The following is a 22,484-nucleotide window of genomic DNA, read 5'->3' as shown; positions in this document are numbered from 1 at the left end:
TAAAAAAAATAAGCTACTTAAACATTATAAAACACCATGTTGCCCTCAGCTAATGACACTCAACAGAAAAGAATATTATCAGTAAAAATGTTGAAGCTGTTAGACATTTCCCTTTTTTTACTGAGCAGAACAAGGAGAAGAGGTTTCCATCTCATTCTAGAGGTTATAACCGCTGAAGTGAGTGTGTCTGACCGTGTCTGTGCCTGTCAATGCATGTTTCTTATGTCACCCTGAAGTGAGTAAGTAGAGGCTGAAGCTGCACCTTCTGTCTGTCTGTGTTTCAACACACATACAGCAGAAAGAAATGCCAAAAGTGTACTGCTTCCATTTTCACAAATGTGAATATTTGCTGGTTTTCTAATAATAGTAACAGGACTATCGTTTGTTTGTTTGTTTTGTTCAGAACTTTCTGACAGTTCAGTTGATATATAAACTAGTTTTCTTACAGTTGATATACCAAACTAGTTGCAGCCTTAATAGCTTTCATGTTGGACTGTCATGTTGGTTCTTCATGCAGTGCCACCTGAGGGGTTGAAGACCTCATCATAGTCATCCAATGCTGGATTTAGGCCATGGCCCTTAACCCTTTATCAGGCAAAGAACTATATTTGGTAACTTCAGGTAATATTTCGAGAAAAAAGTTGCAAATTTAGTAGATTAAAGTGGCAAATCTGTGTGAAAAAAGTCACAGATTTACGAGAAAAAAAGTGGAAAAAAGCAACCCCCCCCCAAAAGATTCACCACTTTAACCCTTAATAGGACACTCATTGAAATACTTGCAAATTCCAAATTTCAACTCTAGAGAATATTGGAGGATATTACATACAGCCAGAATGTGTAAAAAAAAACATATGAAAATAATATTTTGAGAAAAAAGGTTACTAGATTAAAGTGGCAAATCTACGAGAAAAAAATGTGCAGATTTGTGAGATTTAAAGTGGTGAATCTGGGAGAAAAAACTGCTTTTTCCCCACTGTTTTCTTGTAAATCTGCAACTTTTTTCATGCATATTTGCCACTTTAAATCTCTTAAATCTGCGACTTTTTTTCTTGTAGATTTGCCACTTTAATTTATTTTAATTTGTTTGTTTGTTTTGTTCAGAACTTTCTGACAGTTCAGTTGATATATAAACTAGTTTTCTGACGGTTGATATACTAAACTAGTTGCAGCCTTAATAGCTTTCATCAGATACGTTTTCTGGTTTTACAGTACATAACGTGTAACAAGGAAGCTTCATTTATTCTGAACTAAAAACATAAATTACTATCGTCAGACACACAGTAGACAGATAACACATTCATAACCAATCACTATACTATTAATATGTCATTACAGTAATGTGACGTTATTAGATAGATAGATAGATAGATAGATAGATAGATAGATAGATAGATAGATAGATAGATTACTTTATTCATCCCAGAAGGGAAATTCAGTTGTCACAGCAGTCCGGTATTCAAGTACAATAAAATACAATAGAATAAAATACTGAGGTAGCATAAATAAAAACAACAATAGAAAAAAACACAGAATAGAACAAGGACACTTAAGAAGTTAAAAAAAAGAAGATCAGTTGGTAGGTTCGCAAGATGATGGTGATAATTAAACTGGTGATATGATGCAACAATGCTATAGTGACTAGACGGTATATAATAATAATAATAATAATAATAATAGTACAGTATATAATATAATATATATAATATAATATGTAATAATAGATAATAAACAATATAAAAATAAAATGAAAAATATGAATAAAGTAATTTTAAGTAAAAATAATATGATATATAATATATAATAATAATAGTAATAATAATAATAATAATTAATAAGGCCGGTATAATAATAATAGTAGTAGTATATTACAGTATATAGTAATAATAGTAATGGCAGCAACAGTATATATAATAATAATAATAATAGTAATAATATTAATAACATAGCAAAGTGTCGTGCGTAGATTTAGTGCATTCGTAGATTTAGTGCATAGATTTAGTGCATTATGGCTACATCGCAATCAAAATACATTCTGGCATGAACACATAGCTGTCATATTGGGCTGTAAACTAACAGATTATTTAGCCTCTGTGACAGAATACCCTGATGGGTTTAAACCTGTTATTTAGAGGTGTAACGGTCAAAATGACCCCCACATCCAGCAGCTGCCAGCTTCTATATTCCTCCATGAGCACTTTGATTCATTAAGCTTCAAACCAGCAGCATGGCCAGACCTTTTGTTGGCTGCTGACTCACTAGAGAGTCTCAGACCCCCTGGACTGACTGACCCCCACCCCTCTGGAAGTGTGTGTGTGTGTGTGTGTGTGTGTGTGTGTTTGTGTGTGCGTGTGTGTGCGTGCGTGTGTGTGTGTGTGTGTGTGTGTGTGGGAAGGGGGAAGCTCTCAGCTGCCTGAAATTCCTAACCTGACAGGGTAGCACAAACACACACACACACACACACACACACACACACACACCAACTTAGTATATCTGAAATAGAGGAAAAAAACAAGAGAAAGGCTTTTAAGCTTCTACTGTGATTTAGTGGATTTAGTGGCTGGTTTTGTATTTATAAAAACAAAACAACATTCACATAACATTCAAATTGAACACTGGTATAATGTATAATGTCTGTATTAAATATATGAATGTAAACTCAATAAGGTCATGTCCTACTTTGGTGTGTAAGTCAACCACCAAACTACTTTAAGTTAACTAGTAAGAAGTAAACGAATGAATGCAAATAAAGGTAAAACAGCACATGAACTGTTAGTATTTCAAGGTTTAGTGAAAAAGGAAAGGTAGAGAAATGAGTGAGAGAGTGCAGAGCTTTTCCCTGACTGGTCCTACCTGGTTAGAAAGACAAGTTGAGCTGCTGTCCCACAGGAACCCGTTCAGTCGGACCGAGAACCATGAGAACTGTCTCTCCCCTCAGAAGAACCGACTCAGTCCGCAGGAGTGACTTTTCTTAAAACAACATCTGAGCTGCGCGGAAAAACAAGAGGAACCTCCTTCAATAAGTTTTCAGGAATGATTAGTTGACTTAAAAAGTTCCGGGTTGGTTGGAGTCCTTCAGTCGAGGGTTTGAGGCAAGCTGGCCAGATTCAGATAACGCGCTTCCGGTTATGAGTTTCAAAATAAAGCCTGTCCTGTCCAGCGTGAAAATGTCATTTTATGGAAACAAAATCACAAAAAAGTAACTACCACTGTTAATTAATTACTTTTAAACATGACATTAAATTCCACACTGACGCGCCCATGTTTTTACTTCCCCTTTCAGTAAAAACAACCAATTAAACATGTTTTTCTTCGAGCGAAACATTCCTTTTACTTTGAAATAAAAATGATCAAAGTTGTGGAAATGCTGTTGCTGCCTATGCTGAGTTACACATTTTTTTCTTTCTAATCTCCAAGAAGTAGTAGTTGAAGTAAATCAAAGTTCCGGGTCGGGATCAGCTGGTTACAGCCGCCCCCTGCTGTCCCTCCTGCCTCAACATTTCTATCATACTGTATATATATATATATATATATATATATATATATATATATATATATATATATATATATATATATATATATATATATATATACATACCGTAGACACAAAAGATTGCATTACAAATGCTAAATGCACAAGGCAATTTAGAAAAATCTCTGCAAAAAAAGTAAAATCATGTGAATAGACTTCGAGGTGTTTTTTTAAACCTTTTTTACCAATTACTTTTGTTTTTATTTTGAAAGTGCAGTACAGTCAGAATGATCTTTTTTTTAATATACACAAACTTGTTTTTATTTAACTACACAATGTACACATTTTGGGTTCCTTTTGAGTACAATGCGATATTGTTTGAAGAAAAAATAGGTAAGAATTGTTCCGTCGATCATCGTTATAAATTGATCATTTCATTATTAATTTGACACAGGGGCCACAGCAGGGGCCAAGGGCTTCTTCACAGGGACAGGGGCCCCTGGAGGCCCCTAGATAGAACCACCACTGATAGGGAGTCTCTGCTGAGCTCAAACTGGGGAAGTTGCACCAGCACCTTAAAGCCCGAGGCCATCAGGAGACTCCACATAGGCCTATACGGAATGTAACTTTTTGACATTATGGCAGTATAAAGGGTTACATCAACGTTGTTGTGCATGTAATAAATTGCAATGCAATTAATCTGCATCATAACCTGATGGGAGTGTATAACAGTAACTCTCCATACAGATGACTCAGCTGTATAATAATAGTAATAGTTCTTCATACATAATACATCCTAATCTCAGGATCTCATTACATTTTTCTTTAGATTTTTTTCCCACTCAGGTCTCGGCAGTGGTGGAATAAGTATTCAGATCCCTTACTTAAGTAAAAGTACAAATAGCAAACTGTGAAATTACTCCACTACAAGTAAAAGTCCTGCATTCAAAACTTACTGAAGTAAAAGTACAAAAGTATCAGCATCAAAATGCACTTGAAGTATTAAAAGTAAAAGTACTTGTTATGCAAAATAGACCCACTTAGACTGTTTTATATATTCCAAATATATTATTACATTATTATTGATGATTTTATGTAAACAGCCTTTTAATTTTCTTAAGCCAGGGCTCATTTAAACTACTTAATATACTGTTATGAGTCTAATCACTCTAAATTAATCACATTTAGTGTTAAATCTCAACCTGTAAAGTAACTAAAGCTGTCAGCTTCATGTAGTGGAGTAAAAAGTACAAGCTTTGCCTCTAAATGTAGTGGAGAAGAAGTATAAAGTTACATAAAATGGAAATACTCAAGTACCTCAAAATTGCACTTAAGTACAGTACTTGAGTAAATATACTTAGTTACATCCCACCACTAGGTCTCAGCAGTTTATTCAATAATTGCTTAATAGGCCTGAGCACAATAGAAAAGACTGTATGATCTCAGCAAATATCCATCAATTCTATCTGCTGAATCCATACCTGACATTAAAAAAAAAAAGTGCTACATCACATAGAGCGAGTAATATATGGAATGATTTACCACTTGATATCCGTCAAGACAAAAGCAAAATATCCTTCAAAAAGAAATTCAAGATGTACTTTGTCAATGGTTAATGTTAGGTGTTGGGCTTATTATATTTTTTTTTGGGGGGGGGGGGGGGGTTATTTAAATTTTTTTCGTTTATTTTGGTCGCTACTCTTTATAGAAGCGATGTTTGCCTGGATTCATGATGTCCAGGATTACAATCAATGATACTGGTTAAAGCTGTGTTGTTGTTTTTTTTTTTTTGTATTTTATTTGTTTTCTGATCAAATGCATTTGACCAATTATTCCTACACATTTAATCCAAATGGCTATAATTCAATGGTTTGAGTCTACAAACTGTCTTTTAAATTTGTGCTGCACTTTTCTAATGTATTTTTACTGTTAAAGTTGTTGTAGGACTGTTGAGTATTACTTGTTGGAATGTTTTGACCCCAGGAAGACTAGCCAACTGCCACGGCACAAGCTAATGGGGATCCTTTAATAAAACATAAAAATCACATATTGGAAACGAAGAGAACCAGATAATACACAATGAATACCAAAGATTTTATTTTTGTTTCATTTGATGCAACTACAGCTTAGCAATGGTGAGCCTGTTAAAAACAGTCTTTAGAATCGACCCATTCAACCCAGTAGTGTTGAACTCTCTGGCTGCTCGACTGAAGAAAGTTCACAACACTGTTCCAACACAAAGACTGGCTGCTGACCAGGAGAGATGAGCAGCAACCGATCTGTCCACAGTGATGTAAAGTGCAACAATGAGACAGGATTCTTTGAAGAAGCAGAATGCTTTGTGGGTGAATTCCAAAAACAATGAAGTGTAGCCCCAAATTAGTAGCGGTAATAATATATCTATCAGGTATAAAAAATAAATGCTATTCTATACAAGCGGTAGAGAGGGATATAAACAGTACATACTGTACATACATACACTTCTTCCAGGGCAAAACAAGACATTATCACAAAAAAAAGCAATGAAGAAATTTGAATAATGTTGAGTTTGACGTGTAACAAATGACGTTGAACTGCTACTCACCTGTCCCCTGCACAGAGAGAATGATCGGAGTTGAAGAAATAAATTTAGAGTGGCAGGCAGAATTCATTTACCAGAAACAGAAAGAACATTGGAAGAAAACTACTGAATAGGGAACTGTGCCAAATATATAAAAACAAGCAAAAAACAGGAGCGTTTTCCATGACATGGTGACTATATTCACTGAATGAGTAAAAATACATACATGCCCTTTTCCATACAAATGAACCGAGTACAATGGTATACATACACATACATAATCATTGAAAGACAAATCAGCACAGAATAAATTTGGAGAGGGGATAGAAAGCGAATCCTCCAGTTAAGTTATATATTAATCAGAGCCAATAGAATCTGCACGGTTCAACAGTCCAGAGGCAAAATGAAACCGAAAGCAAGCCCATTTTTTCTGTGTAGAAGTGCCAATAACGAACCAGTTAGATCATCGATGAGACATTTTATTTTCATAAAAAGTGTTCATGTAAATAGGGAGAATATTAAAACTTCCTCTCCAATAACCCCTGCATTGTTTTGGTCCTTGGCTCTCCACATCACAAAGTTTATTGGCTTCACTAACTCAACATTGAGATCCTCACTGTGACACCAATGGAAGGTTTAATTAAGACAAATTCATGTTATTCCAAACAAAGCACTTCATACTGACAGTATGATTATTTGAGTCTGGAATCTTTGTTTATTTGCAAATGATTTCTTTGCCTGCGTTACAAATGTAGTTCAATTACACACAATAGTACGGTGTGCTGGTAATACAAAATATATATTCTCTATGTACATGAGGACAGTGCATATTTAACCAGCTGTTTGGACTCATTCAAGCCATGCATGAGCAGCTGCCGCATGATAAAGGCTGCTCTGTTAGTCTGCCGTGACTCTTTACCTGATAGGAAAAGCATTTCTCTTTTTTTTGTTTCTCCTGGAGACATCCGACTCAAGTTCAGAGAGCGTTCGATACAAAACTCAAGCACACACACGCAGACGCACAAACACACCCACGTAAAGAATGCACATTCGCTCACAAGCACACAAGAAAGCTGATACACAAACATAACGCTGTATCATACAGGATCTAAAAATATAATTATTTGTCACTTGTTTTGACTCTCTTTCCTTGGAAAAGCACTAAGTAAAATGTTTTGTTCTCGCCTTTATTTCTTGGCGAGGCTGTACATGGAGCTACCGTCTGACTGAGCTCAGCTGGAGCAGAGGGTCCTTGAACGCATCAGATTATAATCACCTTTCTGGTACCTCTTCACCTCCACTGTGAGTTGGGCTGGGGACACACTTTGACAGAATGAAGGTAGATTAGCATGTTTGGGGAAACTGTTTCCCCACGCGGACAACCAGCTCAGGGGTCAGATGTTCAGAATGGGGACATCAAAGAGGTCACAGAGGCCTTCCGTCTCATCCAGGTTGTAAATGTAGTCATGGTCGCTGGGTGGCGGGGACAGACGGAGGAGAGGCGAGAAAACTGGAGGCGACACAAAGAGAAAGAGATGAGACGTCCAGGACGCATAATGCATACATCACTAGGCCTGTCACCATGGTTACTATATCAACTTATCATTCAATAGATAAAAATGGACATGATAGTATTTTTTCTATATAAAAATGGACATGATAGTATTTTTTCTACATAAAAATGGACATGATGGTATTTTTTCTATAGTAAAATGGACATGATAGTATTTTTTCTACATAAAAATGGACATGATAGTATTTTTTCTATATGAAATGGACATGATAGTATTTTTTCTATATAAAAATGGACGTGATAGATAGATAGATTACTTTATTTATCCCCGAAGGGAAATTCGGTTGTCACATCAGTCCGGTATTCAAGTACAATAAAATACAATAGAATAAAATAGTGATACGATAGTATTTTTTCTATATAAAAATGGACATGACAGTATTTTTTCTATATAAAAATAGACATGACAGTATTTTTTTCTATATAAAAATGGACATGATAGTATTTTTTTCTACATAAAAATGGACATGATAGTATTTTTTCTATATAAAAATGGACATGATAGTATTTTTTCTATATAAAAATGGACATGATAGTATTTTTTCTATATAAAAATGGACATGACGGTATTTTTTCTATATAAAAATGGACATGACAGTATTTTTTCTACATAAAAATGGACATGACAGTATTTTTTCTACATAAAAATGGACATGATAGTATTTTTTCTACATAAAAATGGACATGGCAGTATTTTTTCTACATAAAAATGGACATGACAGTATTTTTTCTATATAAAAATGGACATGATAGTATTTTTTCTATATAAAAATGGACATGACAGTATTTTTTCTATATAAAAATGGACAGGACAGTATTTTTTCTATATAAAAATGGACATGATAGTATTTTTTCTATATAAAAATGGACATGACGGTATTTTTTCTATATAAAAATGGACATGACAGTATTTTTTCTATGTAAAAATGGACATGACAGTATTTTTTCTACATAAAAATGGACATGATAGTATTTTTTCTACATAAAAATGGACATGACGGTATTTTTTCTACATAAAAATGGACATGACAGTATTTTTTCTATATAAAAATGGACATGATAGTATTTTTTCTACATAAAAATGGACATGATAGTATTTTTTCTATATAAAAATGGACATGATAGTATTTTTTCTACATAAAAATGGACATGATAGTATTTTTTCTATATAAAAATGGACATGACGGTATTTTTCTATATAAAAATGGACATGACAGTATTTTTTCTATGTAAAAATGGACATGACAGTATTTTTTCTACATAAAAATGGACATGATAGTATTTTTTCTACATAAAAATGGACATGATAGTATTTTTTCTGTATAAAAATGGACATGATAGCATTTTTTCTACATAAAAATGAACATGATAGTATTTTTTCTATATAAAATTGGACATGATAGTATTTTTTCTATATAAAAATGGACATGACGGTATTTTTTCTATATAAAAATGGACATGACAGTATTTTTTCTACATAAAAATGGACATGATAGTATTTTTTCTACATAAAAATGGACATGATAGTATTTTTTCTACATAAAAATGGACATGACAGTATTTTTTCTACATAAAAATGGACATGACAGTATTTTTTCTATATAAAAATGGACATGATAGTATTTTTTCTATATAAAAATGGACATGACAGTATTTTTTCTATATAAAAATGGACAGGACAGTATTTTTTCTATATAAAAATGGACATGATAGTATTTTTTCTATATAAAAATGGACATGACGGTATTTTTTCTATATAAAAATGGACATGACAGTATTTTTTTCTATATAAAAATGGACATGACAGTATTTTTTCTATGTAAAAATGGACATGACAGTATTTTTTCGACATAAAAATGGACATGATAGTATTTTTTCTACATAAAAATGGACATGACGGTATTTTTTCTACATAAAAATGGACATGACGGTATTTTTTCTACATAAAAATGGACATGATAGTATTTTTTCTATATAAAAATGGACATGACGGTATTTTTTCTATATAAAAATGGACATGACAGTATTTTTTCTATGTAAAAATGGACATGACAGTATTTTTTCTACATAAAAATGGACATGATAGTATTTTTTCTACATAAAAATGGACATGATAGTATTTTTTCTGTATAAAAATGGACATGATAGTATTTTTTCTGTATAAAAATGGACATTATAGTATTTTTTCTACATAAAAATGGACATGATAGTATTTTTCCTATATAAAAATAGACATGATAGTATTTTTTCTGGACTCAATATATTGTCGTTTACATGCATGACCTTTTCTGCTTTTCTGGCACGAATTGGTGAAAAAAAACTACTACATTTCAAAAGCTGTTTATATGTTATTTTAATAATAAAATAATATAATACATTAGGTTTATCTCATTGCAATGTTTTGTGACCAGAGCCTGAAAGTCTACTTTTTTTTGTTTTGGTTGTAGTTTGTTTATGTTTTATTTATCTAGGATATTTACATATTTATTTTGCACATTTCAATTCCAATGTTTAATATTCTGAGGATTTAAAAATTAATTGTTGTGTCAGGATAGTTTCTGGGAAAATATATCGTCCTAAAAAATGTGTTATCATGACAGGCCTATGCATCATACATAATTAATTTCATTTTTGCTTTTGCTGTTGTTTCTGCATCTGCGTTTTTGTAAACAACCTCACCTTCTGATGACATCAAGTCCTCCAGAAGGTCTCCACTCATGATCTCTGTCATAGAGAGAAAAAGAGCATCAGTCAGCAGCATCATAAGGAAGTGGTATACAGGAAACTACTGCATCATCAATGTTGTTTATGCATTACTAGAGAGGAGTTTACCTTTTGTTGGATCAAACATATCAGAGAGCTCTTTGGGAAAGTCCAGCACTAGAAGAAAACCACAGCACACATTTCAGTAATATGGTCAATATATGCAACAGTACATACTTTATAAGAGAAGCTCCAGTGGCTTCTAGAAGTTAAAATTAAAAGGATGTGATTTGGAATTAGGCTTGGTAGTTTTTTTCTGGTATTACAGTATACCAAGGTATTTAGAAACTTTAGAATACTGTTCACACACAAACACAAATATGTCTAATACTGTAAACTCAGCTTATATTACACTAAGCCCTTGTGCATCACTTTAAAAAAGTTCCCCATGTTGTTAGGGGACAAAAATATCAGTGTCAAAAAACTACCATAGAATTTTACACCTTTAAAGGCCAGTTTGTTTACATCGTACCAAGGCTAGTTTTAGAGAACACATACAACATTTAAATTATTTCTCAAACTTCTATACATTTAATGCTACAGCATAGTATCGCAATATATCGATTCATCGACAGTGGGCAGCTAGTATTTTCGCAAAACCGCAATATCGTATCGTGACTCAAGTATTAGGATAAAATCGCATTGTGGGGCCTCTGCTGATTCACATCTCTACTGAATGTGTTTTTTTTTTTTCTAACAGTCTGTGATATGTCAGTGATTACCAACAAGATCGATTTTGTTACATCAAACTGAAGTGCTCCATAATCCAGCAGTAATAACTTGATCTGAACTAGGAACATTACACGGCTTTGACCCATAAGGCAAATGTGAGAAAAAAGCTAAATCTGGTGGAAAACAATAAATACTTCAAATTTGAAGCCAGGGCTCTAATTGAAAGCATGATGGAAAGTAAAGTCTGATTTTATTCTATGGGATCAACTATTTTGGCTTTAAATGGTGACATTTCTGTCCTTAAGGGTCCAAGTGTCTGTCTACAGTTTTTTTATAGACCAATTATAGCGACTGAAGTTTAAGTTCCGAAATGACACAAATGACAAAAATGTCCCCAGTGGGGCACAAGGGTTGGATACATAAATATTGAAATTTTTCTTATAATATGTCTCATAATCCTGCATGGAAAGAAGCTGTTAAAAAGAAAGGTTTATAACCAATACATCAAAGAAACTATGAACGTAAAAATAAAATATTAGCCTCATCTTGCACTAAATCTACGCACGACACTTTTGGCTAATAACTCCCACACACTTTATCGTACATTCAAAAAACTTATATCCACGCGTTCACTGAGTTGTGCTGAATCTCCTGATATAGGCCACGCCCATTTTCGCCTGGAGTTTTTTTCCGCAAATTCGGGAAATGTCGCAAACCTACTTTTTCGAACTCCTCCTAGGCAATTTCATCATTTTGCACCAAACTTTGCACACAGCATCTATGGACCCTCATGACAAAAAGTTATTAAAAGAATTTTGATTACCCAAAGAATACTCAAGTTATTAAATAACTTCCTGCAGGTGGCGCTATTATCAACACAAAACACGAAGTGTTGCATATCTCCACATTGGTGTGTCTGAATGACATGAAACTCAGGTTACTACTTCCCCATGAGCCCCTGAGGCTCTCTGCAAAATTTTAGGCGATGACCACTAGGTGGCGCTATTTAAATTGAAGTATTTTATATCTCCAAATCGGTTGGTCGGATTAACACCAAACCTGGTATACTTATTGTCAATGCCCTCTTGAGAATAACCCTTGAAGGTTTTATTGATCGGCCCCTAGGTGGCGCTCTGGCGGCAGTTTAATTTAATAAGTGCCAATGTGCCCAGACCATAAGACTTAAGGCAATGAAATTCATAGGGGTGGTATAGACTGGCCCCTGTAACGCACAAACCCTGACGACAGCATGCCCCGACACGCGTGTACTGTGCCCGTTCAGTACTGCACGCAGTCCTAGTTACTATAATTATTATTATATATACTGTTGCTGCCATTACTATTATAACTATATACTGTAATATACTACTATTACTATTATACCGGCCTTATTATTATTATTATTATTACTATTATTATTATATATTATATATCATATTATTTTACTTGTAATTACTTTATTTATATTTTTCATTTTATTTTTATATTGTTTATTATCTATTATTACATATTATATTATTTATATTATATACTGCACTATTATTATTATTATTATATACCGTCTAGTCACTATAGCATTGTTGCCATCATATCACCAGTTTAATTATTACCATCATCTTGCCAACCATCCTACCAACTGATCTTCTTTTTTTAACTTCTTAAGTGTCCTTGTTCTATTCTGTGTTTTTTTCTATTGTTGTTTTTATTTATGCTACCTCAGTATCTTATTCTATTGTATTTTATTGTACTTGAATACCGAACTGCTGTGACAACCGAATTTCCCTTCGGGGATGAATAAAGTAATATATCTACCTATCTATCCATCTATCCAAAACTGCACTTCAGAGATTCGGAAGAGTTCAGCAACATGCAGAACTCACATTCAGAGGGATCTGATTTAATTGGTTCAAATACTGCAGAGGCCAAAGACGCAGATCCGTCCAACGAGGCAGAAGACTGGAGCTGCTGAGTAACTGCTGCAGGTGAATCTGTTGTCAGGGTGAGAGGGGTGGAGCTCATCACTTCTGGAAAAAACAAAAAAACAAGTGGGAATAAAATGATGCTGGTACTTGGCATTATATTACCATACATCAAAATAGTCAGGCAGCTCAGGACCAGATTTAAGAAGAAAGGGGACACGTCGGACAAAAGCCCCACATTTTTTCCACGTGCTCTCCATCACCATAAGTTTCAATTTTTGGTAGGAGCCACTTCATCAAGATTGCAAATCGGAGATGGTACCCATATAAAATCTATGAGAACCAACATGTCTTCCAAGCCACTTCGAAGGTCAATTTTAGTGTCAAAATCTACATTTACTGGGTCAAAGAATCATTTAAAGCTATTGAGAACATCACAAGGTGATTTTTTGATCATTTGATCTTTTATTATTTATTACATTTACAACTACAAAGATCTTTGCAATTCCAGTGTACCTTCTTGCCTGAGCACCTTACACCACAGCCACTTGCACATTTTGTTCATTTTATCAATTTTTTCAAAATACATGCACTTTATATGACCTATTTTAATAATCATCTAGTGATATTCTCAATAGCTTTAAATGATTCTTTGCCCCAGTAAATGTATATTTTGACACCAAGATTGACCTTCGAAGTGGTTCGGAAAAGATATATTGGTTCTCATAGATTTTATATGGCTGCCATCTCCGATCTGCAATCTTGATGAAGTCGCTCCTACCAAAAATTTAAACTTATGGTGATAGAGAGCATGTGGAAAAAATCTGGTGCTTTTGTCCGGCGTGTCCACTTTATTTAGCTAAGCCACCTGACTAAAAGCAGTTTAGTGTCAAATAAAACAATAAAAAGGTGAAACAAAGACATTTAGTGACAGAGTTCTTCCCAGTAAGGAATGAGCCGTACTGCAGCTCCCAGTTAACACATTGGTACCTGTCACTGAGGCCGTCTGGTTGGCTGCTAGCGTTGTGACAGGAACAGGTTTTATAGACATTGCTGGAGCTGCTTTGGAGACCTGGGGGGTGCAGAAAGAAAAAAATACCAAAGTCAAATTATTACATGATGAAGACAATACAATTTGTAGTGTGAAATAGAAAGCAGAAGTAACATGGTGGTGATTAAGCGTTTATGAACACCATTTCAAAAAACCGCCATCTCAAAGAGGAAGACTGTGAAAAATATTGCTGTTTTGGAATCATGCCACATTTGTGATCCTCATAACTATTTCAATCAAGAAAGACGTCTGAACATCCAGTCTCTAGCAGCGAACAGATCAATACATACAATCATGGCCAAAAATATTGGCACCCCTGCTCTTCTGCCAGATAATGCACCACTTCTCCCAGACAATTGTTGCAATTACAAATGCTTTGGTATTCACATTTTTATTGCTTTTGTTTGTCATTCTGGGAGAACGTCCTGTGGACAGATGAGACCAAAGTAGAGCTTTTTGGTAAAGCACATCATTGTACTGTTTACAGAAAATGAAAAGATGAGGCCTTCAAAGAAAAGAACATGGTCCCTACGGTCAAACATGGTGGAGGTTCACAGATGTTTTGGGGTTGCTTTGCTGCTTCTGGCACTGGATGCCTTGACTGTGTGCATGGCATCATGAAATCTGAAGACTACCAAAGAATTTTGGGGCGCAATGTAGGGCCCAGTGTCAGAAAGCTGGGTCTCCGTCAGAAGTCATGGGTCTTCCAGCAGGACAATGACCCAAAGCACACTTCAAAAAACACCTAGAAATGGTTGAAGACAAAGTGCTGGAGGGTTCTGAAGTGTCCAGCAATGAGTCCAGATCTAAATCTCATAGAACACCTGTGGAGAGATCTCAAAACAGCAGTTGGGAGAAGGCATCCTTCAAATCTGAGACCTGGAGCAGTTGGCAAAAGAAGAGTGGTCCAAAATTCCAGTAGAAGTGTAAGAAAACTCATTGATGGTTACAGGAAGCGATTGATTTCAGTTAATTTTTCCAAAGGGTGTGCTACCAAATATTAATTTGAGGGTGCCAATAATTTTGTCCTGTCCATTTTTGGAGTTTTGTGTGGAATTATCAGATGTGGCTTTTTTTTCTCTGCTTTTTTTGTGTTGTTCCAATGCAAACAAAATAAGTAAACACGTGAATACTAAAGCATTTGCAATTGCAGCAATTTTCTGGGATGCACCAGCATTATCTGACAGAAGTGCAGGGTTGCCAATATTTTTGGCCATGACTGTAGAAGAAGCAAATTGCAAAGACAGAGCTGATATCTATGAGGACCTGGGAGGCAGCAGTGGGCGGCTGAGAGGTAGCTGTCGGTGCTGGGAGGTTTTGAAGGATGTCATCTGGAGGAGGGACAGGCAACACAACAGGAGAGGCACTGGACGGGTCCTTATTGACCAGCAAGACCTCGATGGGGCCAGATGAACTCTTGAGACGGATCTGGTACTTCCTCTGTCCATTGAGGACCTGGACAAGAACACATGAAGCCAGAGTGAGAGGTAGCTTCACCTGAGGAGCACGGGAAATAGGGCTGGGCGATATGGCCCTAAAAGAATATCACAATATTTCAGGCTATTTTTGTGATAACGATATTCTTGACGATATTAGGAAATACTTAAAAAGATATAGAAAATTATTTTTTTTAGTCTGTATAAATAATTAAAAATCTAAAATGTAGTTTGAAGTGAAAATCTCAACAGTTGCCAAATACAAAAAAAATTACTCTTGACTCTTGAGTATGAGCAAGTAATAAAAATGACCATTTAGGGGTTCTGTGGGCATATTTTAATGACATTTTGTAAAGGAGAATAAAAGGTTCTTGTATGTTTTATTTAAGGCATCTTATTTTGACAGTCTTCTCGTAAATTCTGTGGTGGATTCTTTTAACACACTGTGCTCTTATTTTGAAAGCTGCATGTGTTTAGCGATAGGGATTAAGGAGCTTTTGGTGATTAAAACAACTTTAACCACTACATCAAGAAGTAGGAACGTTGCCAATATCATGATATGCATTTTTTTTAACCATAAAAAAAAATATACCGATATTATTGTGAACGACACAATATGGCACACCCCTAACAGGAAATGCAAAAAACACACATATAACTTACAGATTCTGGTATGGGGACTTCTAGTTGTGTGCCAACTGGAGCACGGATTGCTAGGAGTGTGTCACCTGAGGAAGAAGGACAGGTAAGTGTTGGAAACAGTGTGTGTGACTGTCAATATGAGCGCCATAGAAAAAGATAAATGTCTATAATGATGAAGCATCTGAAACAATTACCTTTGAAAGCTCCACAGAGGTCTTCATGTTTTATATATGCCATAGTATGAATGTGTTAAGAATCCAATTCCAATAACAAACAAAACATACTGAAGATGAAATGAGCGTTGCTACGGTTACCACAGCAACAGGAAAACTCTAGCTGACGTCTCCGTCAGCACCTGTGAACTTGGAGCAACATTTATGAGCCTCCAAATAAATTTAGTCTTTTCTATAGACAGGTGAAAATAACAGTATTGCAATTTTCAAATGGGCCTTTTTTAAAGATACACAGCTGCTTCAGCTCTGAGGAGATAATCAGACAAAAAAAAGGGGGAAAATTCCACATTAAGAGGAGTTTCAGTCATGAAGAATACTACTCAATTTGTAAACAGCTCATGAATCTTCTGGGGCTCTGCAGAAGCAAAAGCAAGCTGACAAGAACAGTCAACAAGATTATACTGACCCCTCAGACAACCAATGGAGCTGTACGCCATACAAAGACTACAAAAACTGACTGTACTTACTGTTATTTTCTGTGAGTGGGCAATAAAGCTGTCCATTCTATTCCATTTAATCATGTATCAGAAAATAACCTTGGTGATGTTATAAGGTTATCTTGGCTGGGTTTGAAGAAGTGCAGACGACCAACAAATTCTATGAACACTCCTTGCTAGTGAATCGGAATCAGCAGAATAAATTGACAGCACCGTGGGCGGGATGCATGTCTAAAAAACAATATGCATAAACACACTGTGCAGTGAAGGATATGGGCTGTTGTTAGAGTCGTCTGTGACATTCTTGATGCTCTGTTGGACCCAGACTTTCTGCTGGTCCAGCTCGTTTTCCCTGAGAGCCAGGTCATCTAGCTCAGCCTTCAGATCAATTAGCTTATCCCCGATCTCTCTGGTGTTACATCCTGGACCTACACCCCTGAAACACAAAGACAGATACAGTACGTGGTCATATACAGTCACCAGCACTTATTGATGCACTAATAGCTCTTATTGCACTATACCTTGATTGTTTGCTTTTATTCTTCCTGTAAGTCGCTTTGGATAAAAGCATCTGCTAAATCAGTAGTTCTCAACCTTTTTGAGTCGCAACCCCCAATTTAATATGCATGTTGTCCGCGACCCCCGCTCACTGAACACAATCTCACAGTTCAGATCACCCAAAAAAGAAAAAAATTGAATGACTAAAAAAAAGAGACAAATTGACCACAAAATTATAAAAAAAGACAAAATGACCAAAAGACACAAAATGACCAAAAAAGGGAAACAAAATGACCAAAAAAAGGAAACAAAATGGACAAAAAAAGGAAACAAAATGGACAAAAAAAGGAAACAAAATGACCAAAAAAGACACAAAATGACCAAAGAAATGCACAAAATTACCTAAGTAAACAAAATGACCAAAAAAGACACAAATTGACCACAAAATGACCAAAAAAAGGAAACAAAATGACCAAGAAAAGGAAACAAAATGACCAAAGAAGACACAAAATTACAAAAAAATACACAAAATGACCTAATAAGTAAACAAAATGACCAAAAAAAGAAAACAAAATGACCAAAGAAGACACAAAATTACCAAAAAAGACACAAAATTACAAAAAAAGACACAAAATGACCTAATAAGTAAACTAAATGACCAAAAAAGACACAAATTGACCACAAAATGACCAAAAAAAGACACAAAATGACTAAAAAAGACATTAAATGACCAAAAAGTCTGAAATACATGAACACTTTAACACAGTGGAGACAGAGCTGACTTCCGAAATGATTTGGTGACCCCCAGAAATCATCTCGCGACCCCAATTGGGGTTCCGACCCCAAGGTTGAGAATAGCTGTGCAAAATGACTAAATGTAAATGTAATACAGTCAGCAGGACGAGACATCTTCTCTCTCATAAGCATACGAGCTGTTTTTCATTAACATTTATTGTCATTCTCTCTCTCAGCAACTGATCAATCTGCCTTGTATTGGATACATTAGGATTACAGCTGCACTGACAGGGAACATTGTTTATGATAGATGTTGTGATTAGTACCAACTTGAAATAATGTTTTATTTATTGTTACATGTATTAATGAAGTGGTTCAGCAGGTCCCAGAACTGTATTTTCTATTAAGAGATGATGAAATGCCACTGTCCTAACACTTATGCAAAGTGATTGAGACATATAACAGCACACATCTGGTGGTTTTAATTGTTAAGACTATTTTGTTATAGCATCGTTATGATTATAATGCGACAAGAACTGATTGGTTGATTGTTATGTAACTACCGGAAAGTGACAAATACAACACAGTCTGTGGTCTGTTCTACAACCGAAATAAGAATATGTCATGCAAACTGGGATTGTATTAAGTTTCATATTGCTGCAGACTGTCCTGCTCAACAGTCACTGCAATACTGTTATGACTGAGATATACAGTCACTGAGTCATGAGCATGTGTGTCACACAGATTAACACACAAGCAAACATAAGTGCATTCAAAGATAACCGGACATTTTCAGTTTCTCAGCAATTTCTCTGTAGCTAGGATATGTAAAATGTTATATGACAAAGGGAAAGTGGTGGGGGCGACTACTGCAAGTGCTTGCAATACATATCTTAGTGGTATGGTTTCAGATAATACATCCAACTCATTACTTAAGCATTATCACTTTTTTTTCTGAGTCAAAGTCCATGTCAGGTAAGGACAAATGAAAAGAGGCATTTTTAAAATTACAAATTAAATTAACATTTTCCCTTGCATGAAAGCAAAATGCAGAGAATCTTTCAGACAGAAAAGTTGGGCCTTATTTAACCTCTGATATTTTTTTCATCCCTCAAATTCAAAAGGAGTCTTTCCACCTTTGGGGAATTAAAAATGAACAAAATACTCACTTCCATTGGATGCTGTTCTTGGACTTCTTCTCAATTAGTCCAATTCCCTCCAATACATTAGTGATATCGTAGATGCGTCGTTTCTGCCGCACTGCCAAGGTGTCTGCAGCCTGAATGACAGGACAAAAACAATTTAAATACAATATCGATTTCTGTGGCATCTCCTTTAGAAGCCTCATAGCCAGGAGAACTGTTGCATCTGTGCCAATGGGTTCAATGCCCTGCAACCACACATCCTCCAGGACAGGAGTATTATTTTAACTTCCTTCCAAGCCCAGACTCTTGGTTTTTAACCAACTAATGATAACCACATGTCTGCTGGTGATAAGTCAAGGCTTTGTCACCCTGTGGGGACTCAGCGTCAGCCCTGCTGAACGACAGTTAATAACAGATAAGGTTTTTAATATAACAGTTCATAACATAATTTCATTATTCATTTACGCAAAACAAATACAGATTTACAGTTCCAGGTGGCTGTGGGAGTCACACTAAATACTATGTGGTTCGTTTTAATATTTTTTAACTAATAGACTCTAATCAGAGCAAAGTTAAATGGCAGTTAAACCACAGCTCTTTTATAAAAAAAAAAGTGTCAAGAAGATGTGATCACAATCACCTAACATTTGAGTCAACATGTGATAAGAAGATAAGACAGAGTTATTTGTTCTTTAGAGAATAATTGAAGTGATTGCTTAAAGTCAGATGATTTAATTGTTTAAACATACACTGTATTTTATGGACAGGTAAGAATGAAAGAGTGAAAAACAAAAGCGCCAACACCAGTGTCATTAAAGTCACTGTGAAAAAGAAATGGTTCTATAAAACAAAGTAATGCTTGGCTACTCACCATCTGGTTCACTGGGTTTGGTTAAGAAAAAAAACATGGCTGGCTGGTGTTTCTCTTTTTTATGTTTCTATTTATATCCCATTTGACGTGAATGAACATGTCTGGGATTCAGGATAAACCCAATTTTACAGGACTTATTGGTATTATTTGCTAAAAAGTGACTAAATAACATTTATTATTTATACATTAGGACATTTAGTTCTTCAAGTAACTTCAGTGACTGATGCCAACAGACTGCTCAACAAGTAGGCAGATTTTTTTTGTGGGAGAGTTGATGTAATATGTGAACAGCTCATTAACACTTCTAAATCTATGGTAAGAAATAAAATATTTTGCAGTACACTCAGGCCAGTTCATCACTGCTGGCAGCTTTAATTCATCTTGTTTTAATAGTTAATTTCTTATTTTAAGCATTCAACATGCTTATTCCTAGACTTAATAATCTTAATTTAAGTAATCTTGTCAAGTGAAATTATCTGTCCATGCAAGATCATTTCCCTCAGGTTTAGTGTTTTTAGACACACCTTTTTTCAGTGTGCTATATGTGATTTCAATAGCATTAATTAAGTTATATTGAACTAGTTTAGGAGGTATGCATGTGTAGCATTTCTCATCAGCATTATCAATGTCCCCACATGGCTTCCATTGTCCTACTTCATTTTTTGGGGCAACTTTCCATCTTTGTTGCTCCTGTTGACAACTTTTGTAGTTAGCATTAGTATCTCATGCTCTGTTAGATGCAAGAAAGACACGCAGAAATCTGACCAACTGTCACAGTCTCTCTACAGGAAACTCCTGCTTGATTAAGAGGATGGTGAGTTTTACTGTGATGGCGTTAAGAAAATGTGCATGTAACTGAAAAGCGAATGCATTGTCGCTAAAAGTACACACTATCAGAGTTCGTATAGGAAACGAACTGAGTAAATGAATGTCGTTAAGTGACAAAGACGTTATCAATCAGAAAAAAACTGTTCATGTGTGAAGATTTGTAGCGTTAGCTCAGAAGGGAGCGACAAAAGCTGACCCACTTTTAAAACTTTTGAATCTGCAGGGGGCAGAGTCTCAAAAGTTGACCAGTGTTTTTTAAAGTTCAGTTTGTAACCAACGCCAAATACAATGACACAACATGTTGGCTTTATAGCAGTAAAGTATAAAAACTACAAAACCATAAGCAAATAGGTATCACCCATTCAAATTAGCCTGTCACACAGCTAAGCTAGGCTAGCAGACAGGCTAGCGAAAGTGCATGTAACCTTCCGACAGCTCAACATGACATGTGCTAGCTAACAACAAAGACTCCGGGCTGCTGCTCACCGCCTTCAGATCCAGCACTCCGTCCTTCGCCTCCTGTAATAAAGTCACAAACTTGGTGGTGAGCAGTCCCAGGCTCTTTTCGTGCCTGCTGGGAGTCTGTGGCTGCAGCGAGTCCCCCATAGCTCCCAGTTCGCCTCTGTTACTGGCCGACTCCAGCTCCATCACCACTCGGGACCAGCTCCGCACTTCCCCCTGCCTCCCCGACCAAACCCAGCCAGCGAGCCCAGGAAAAAGCACGCCCCACCGCCGCAGTCAGACAAAAACCAGGCAGGGGAAGTGTGCGCCAGGTAACAGGTGTTTAACGAAGCTATTCCGACCTGGTTTGCTCCAAATAAAGTCAGTAAACCGAGCTAACAGGCGGAGGACGGCGATTCAATGAGGAGCTGAGCGGAGAGAGCCGTTGGCCACGCGAGGTATGACGGGACGGTTCAACCGTCCTAGGGACCGGCTACAAATACACACATCCGTTTAAAAGCGTCTTACAAAACAACAGCGTGTTTCTGAAACGGAGGAAGTCAATAAATTATTTATAATGTGCCTATTTATTTTTAACGTGGTAAACTGCGATAACAAAGTCGCATTTTATGTAAGATTTGTCGGAATAGAAGGGTTATTCGGATGTATCTAGGAGCGATCATTTTACACGCTCCCTTATCTACTCAAACTTGAAGAAAACACACGCACGCGTGTATGAGCGTGCACACACCATTTTTTCAGATGCAATTTGGGTGGACTAGTTACTTATTTTTTGTGATCTAATTTCAAAACCCTGTATGCATTTATACACAAAATATGCATACCAATTTATTTTAAAGGCTGAGGATGAGACTTTGAGATGTAGTTGGAAAAGGCTTTTAGGTGTAGTTTATGGGCTGAAATATGTGCCACCAGAAATTTATATTTTTATTTGAATTGCTTTACTTGAATAATTGCATTAAAAAAAACTGAATTTGAATCACATAATTTGAATTTTTCAATTTGAATCATTGCATTGAAATACTGAATCTGAATTGTAATTTGAAATTGAATGTATTACTTTGGAACTGAACATTCAGTTTACACAATTCAAACTCAATTCTCACAATTCAAATTTGAACGTTCAGTTCCAAAGTAATACATTAAATTTCAAATTACAATTCTGATTCAATTTTTCAATGCAATGATTC

At 35.6% G+C, this 22,484-nt stretch overlaps 2 protein-coding genes across 4 annotated transcripts in view; both read right to left on the bottom strand.

Annotated features, from left to right (window-relative positions):
• The window catches only part of elmo3 (engulfment and cell motility 3), a 36,894-nt gene extending 33,799 nt beyond the window's left edge, over positions 1–3,095 (bottom strand). Inside the window, exon 1 of the mRNA XM_059334576.1 lies at positions 2,851–3,095. The gene's annotated coding sequence lies outside the window, so the exon portion shown is untranslated. The remainder of the gene's footprint in view (positions 1–2,850) is intronic.
• A 2,447-nt stretch (positions 3,096–5,542) lies between these two features.
• On the bottom strand, positions 5,543–21,749 carry e2f4 (E2F transcription factor 4). 3 transcript variants are annotated; one of them, XR_009394579.1, is made up of 12 exons: positions 21,319–21,748; positions 19,158–19,267; positions 17,031–17,191; positions 16,280–16,324; positions 16,107–16,171; positions 15,274–15,462; positions 13,947–14,028; positions 12,918–13,061; positions 10,435–10,482; positions 10,282–10,326; positions 7,306–7,539; positions 5,543–5,748 (listed from the first exon to the last, which is right to left on the bottom strand). XR_009394579.1 is itself a non-coding variant. In XM_059335696.1 (11 exons), the coding sequence occupies exons 1-11, from the start codon at positions 21,478–21,480 to the stop codon at positions 7,424–7,426; spliced, it is 1,131 nt and encodes a 376-aa protein (XP_059191679.1). In that variant the 5' UTR covers positions 21,481–21,749; the 3' UTR covers positions 5,543–7,423. The 3 variants fall into 3 exon arrangements, 2 of the variants coding, with proteins under 2 accessions (XP_059191679.1, XP_059191678.1); XM_059335696.1 differs by having other exon boundaries at positions 5,543–7,539; positions 12,918–13,025; positions 21,319–21,749; XM_059335695.1 differs by having other exon boundaries at positions 5,543–7,539; positions 21,319–21,747.
• Positions 21,750–22,484: the final 735 nt, after the last annotated feature.

The sequence above is a fragment of the Centropristis striata genome, chromosome 6, assembly GCF_030273125.1.
Source record: "Centropristis striata isolate RG_2023a ecotype Rhode Island chromosome 6, C.striata_1.0, whole genome shotgun sequence".
Lineage (NCBI taxonomy): Eukaryota > Metazoa > Chordata > Actinopteri > Perciformes > Serranidae > Centropristis > Centropristis striata.
The sequence above is the reverse complement of the archived record's forward strand: the minus strand, read 5'-3'. Positions and strand labels throughout refer to the sequence as shown.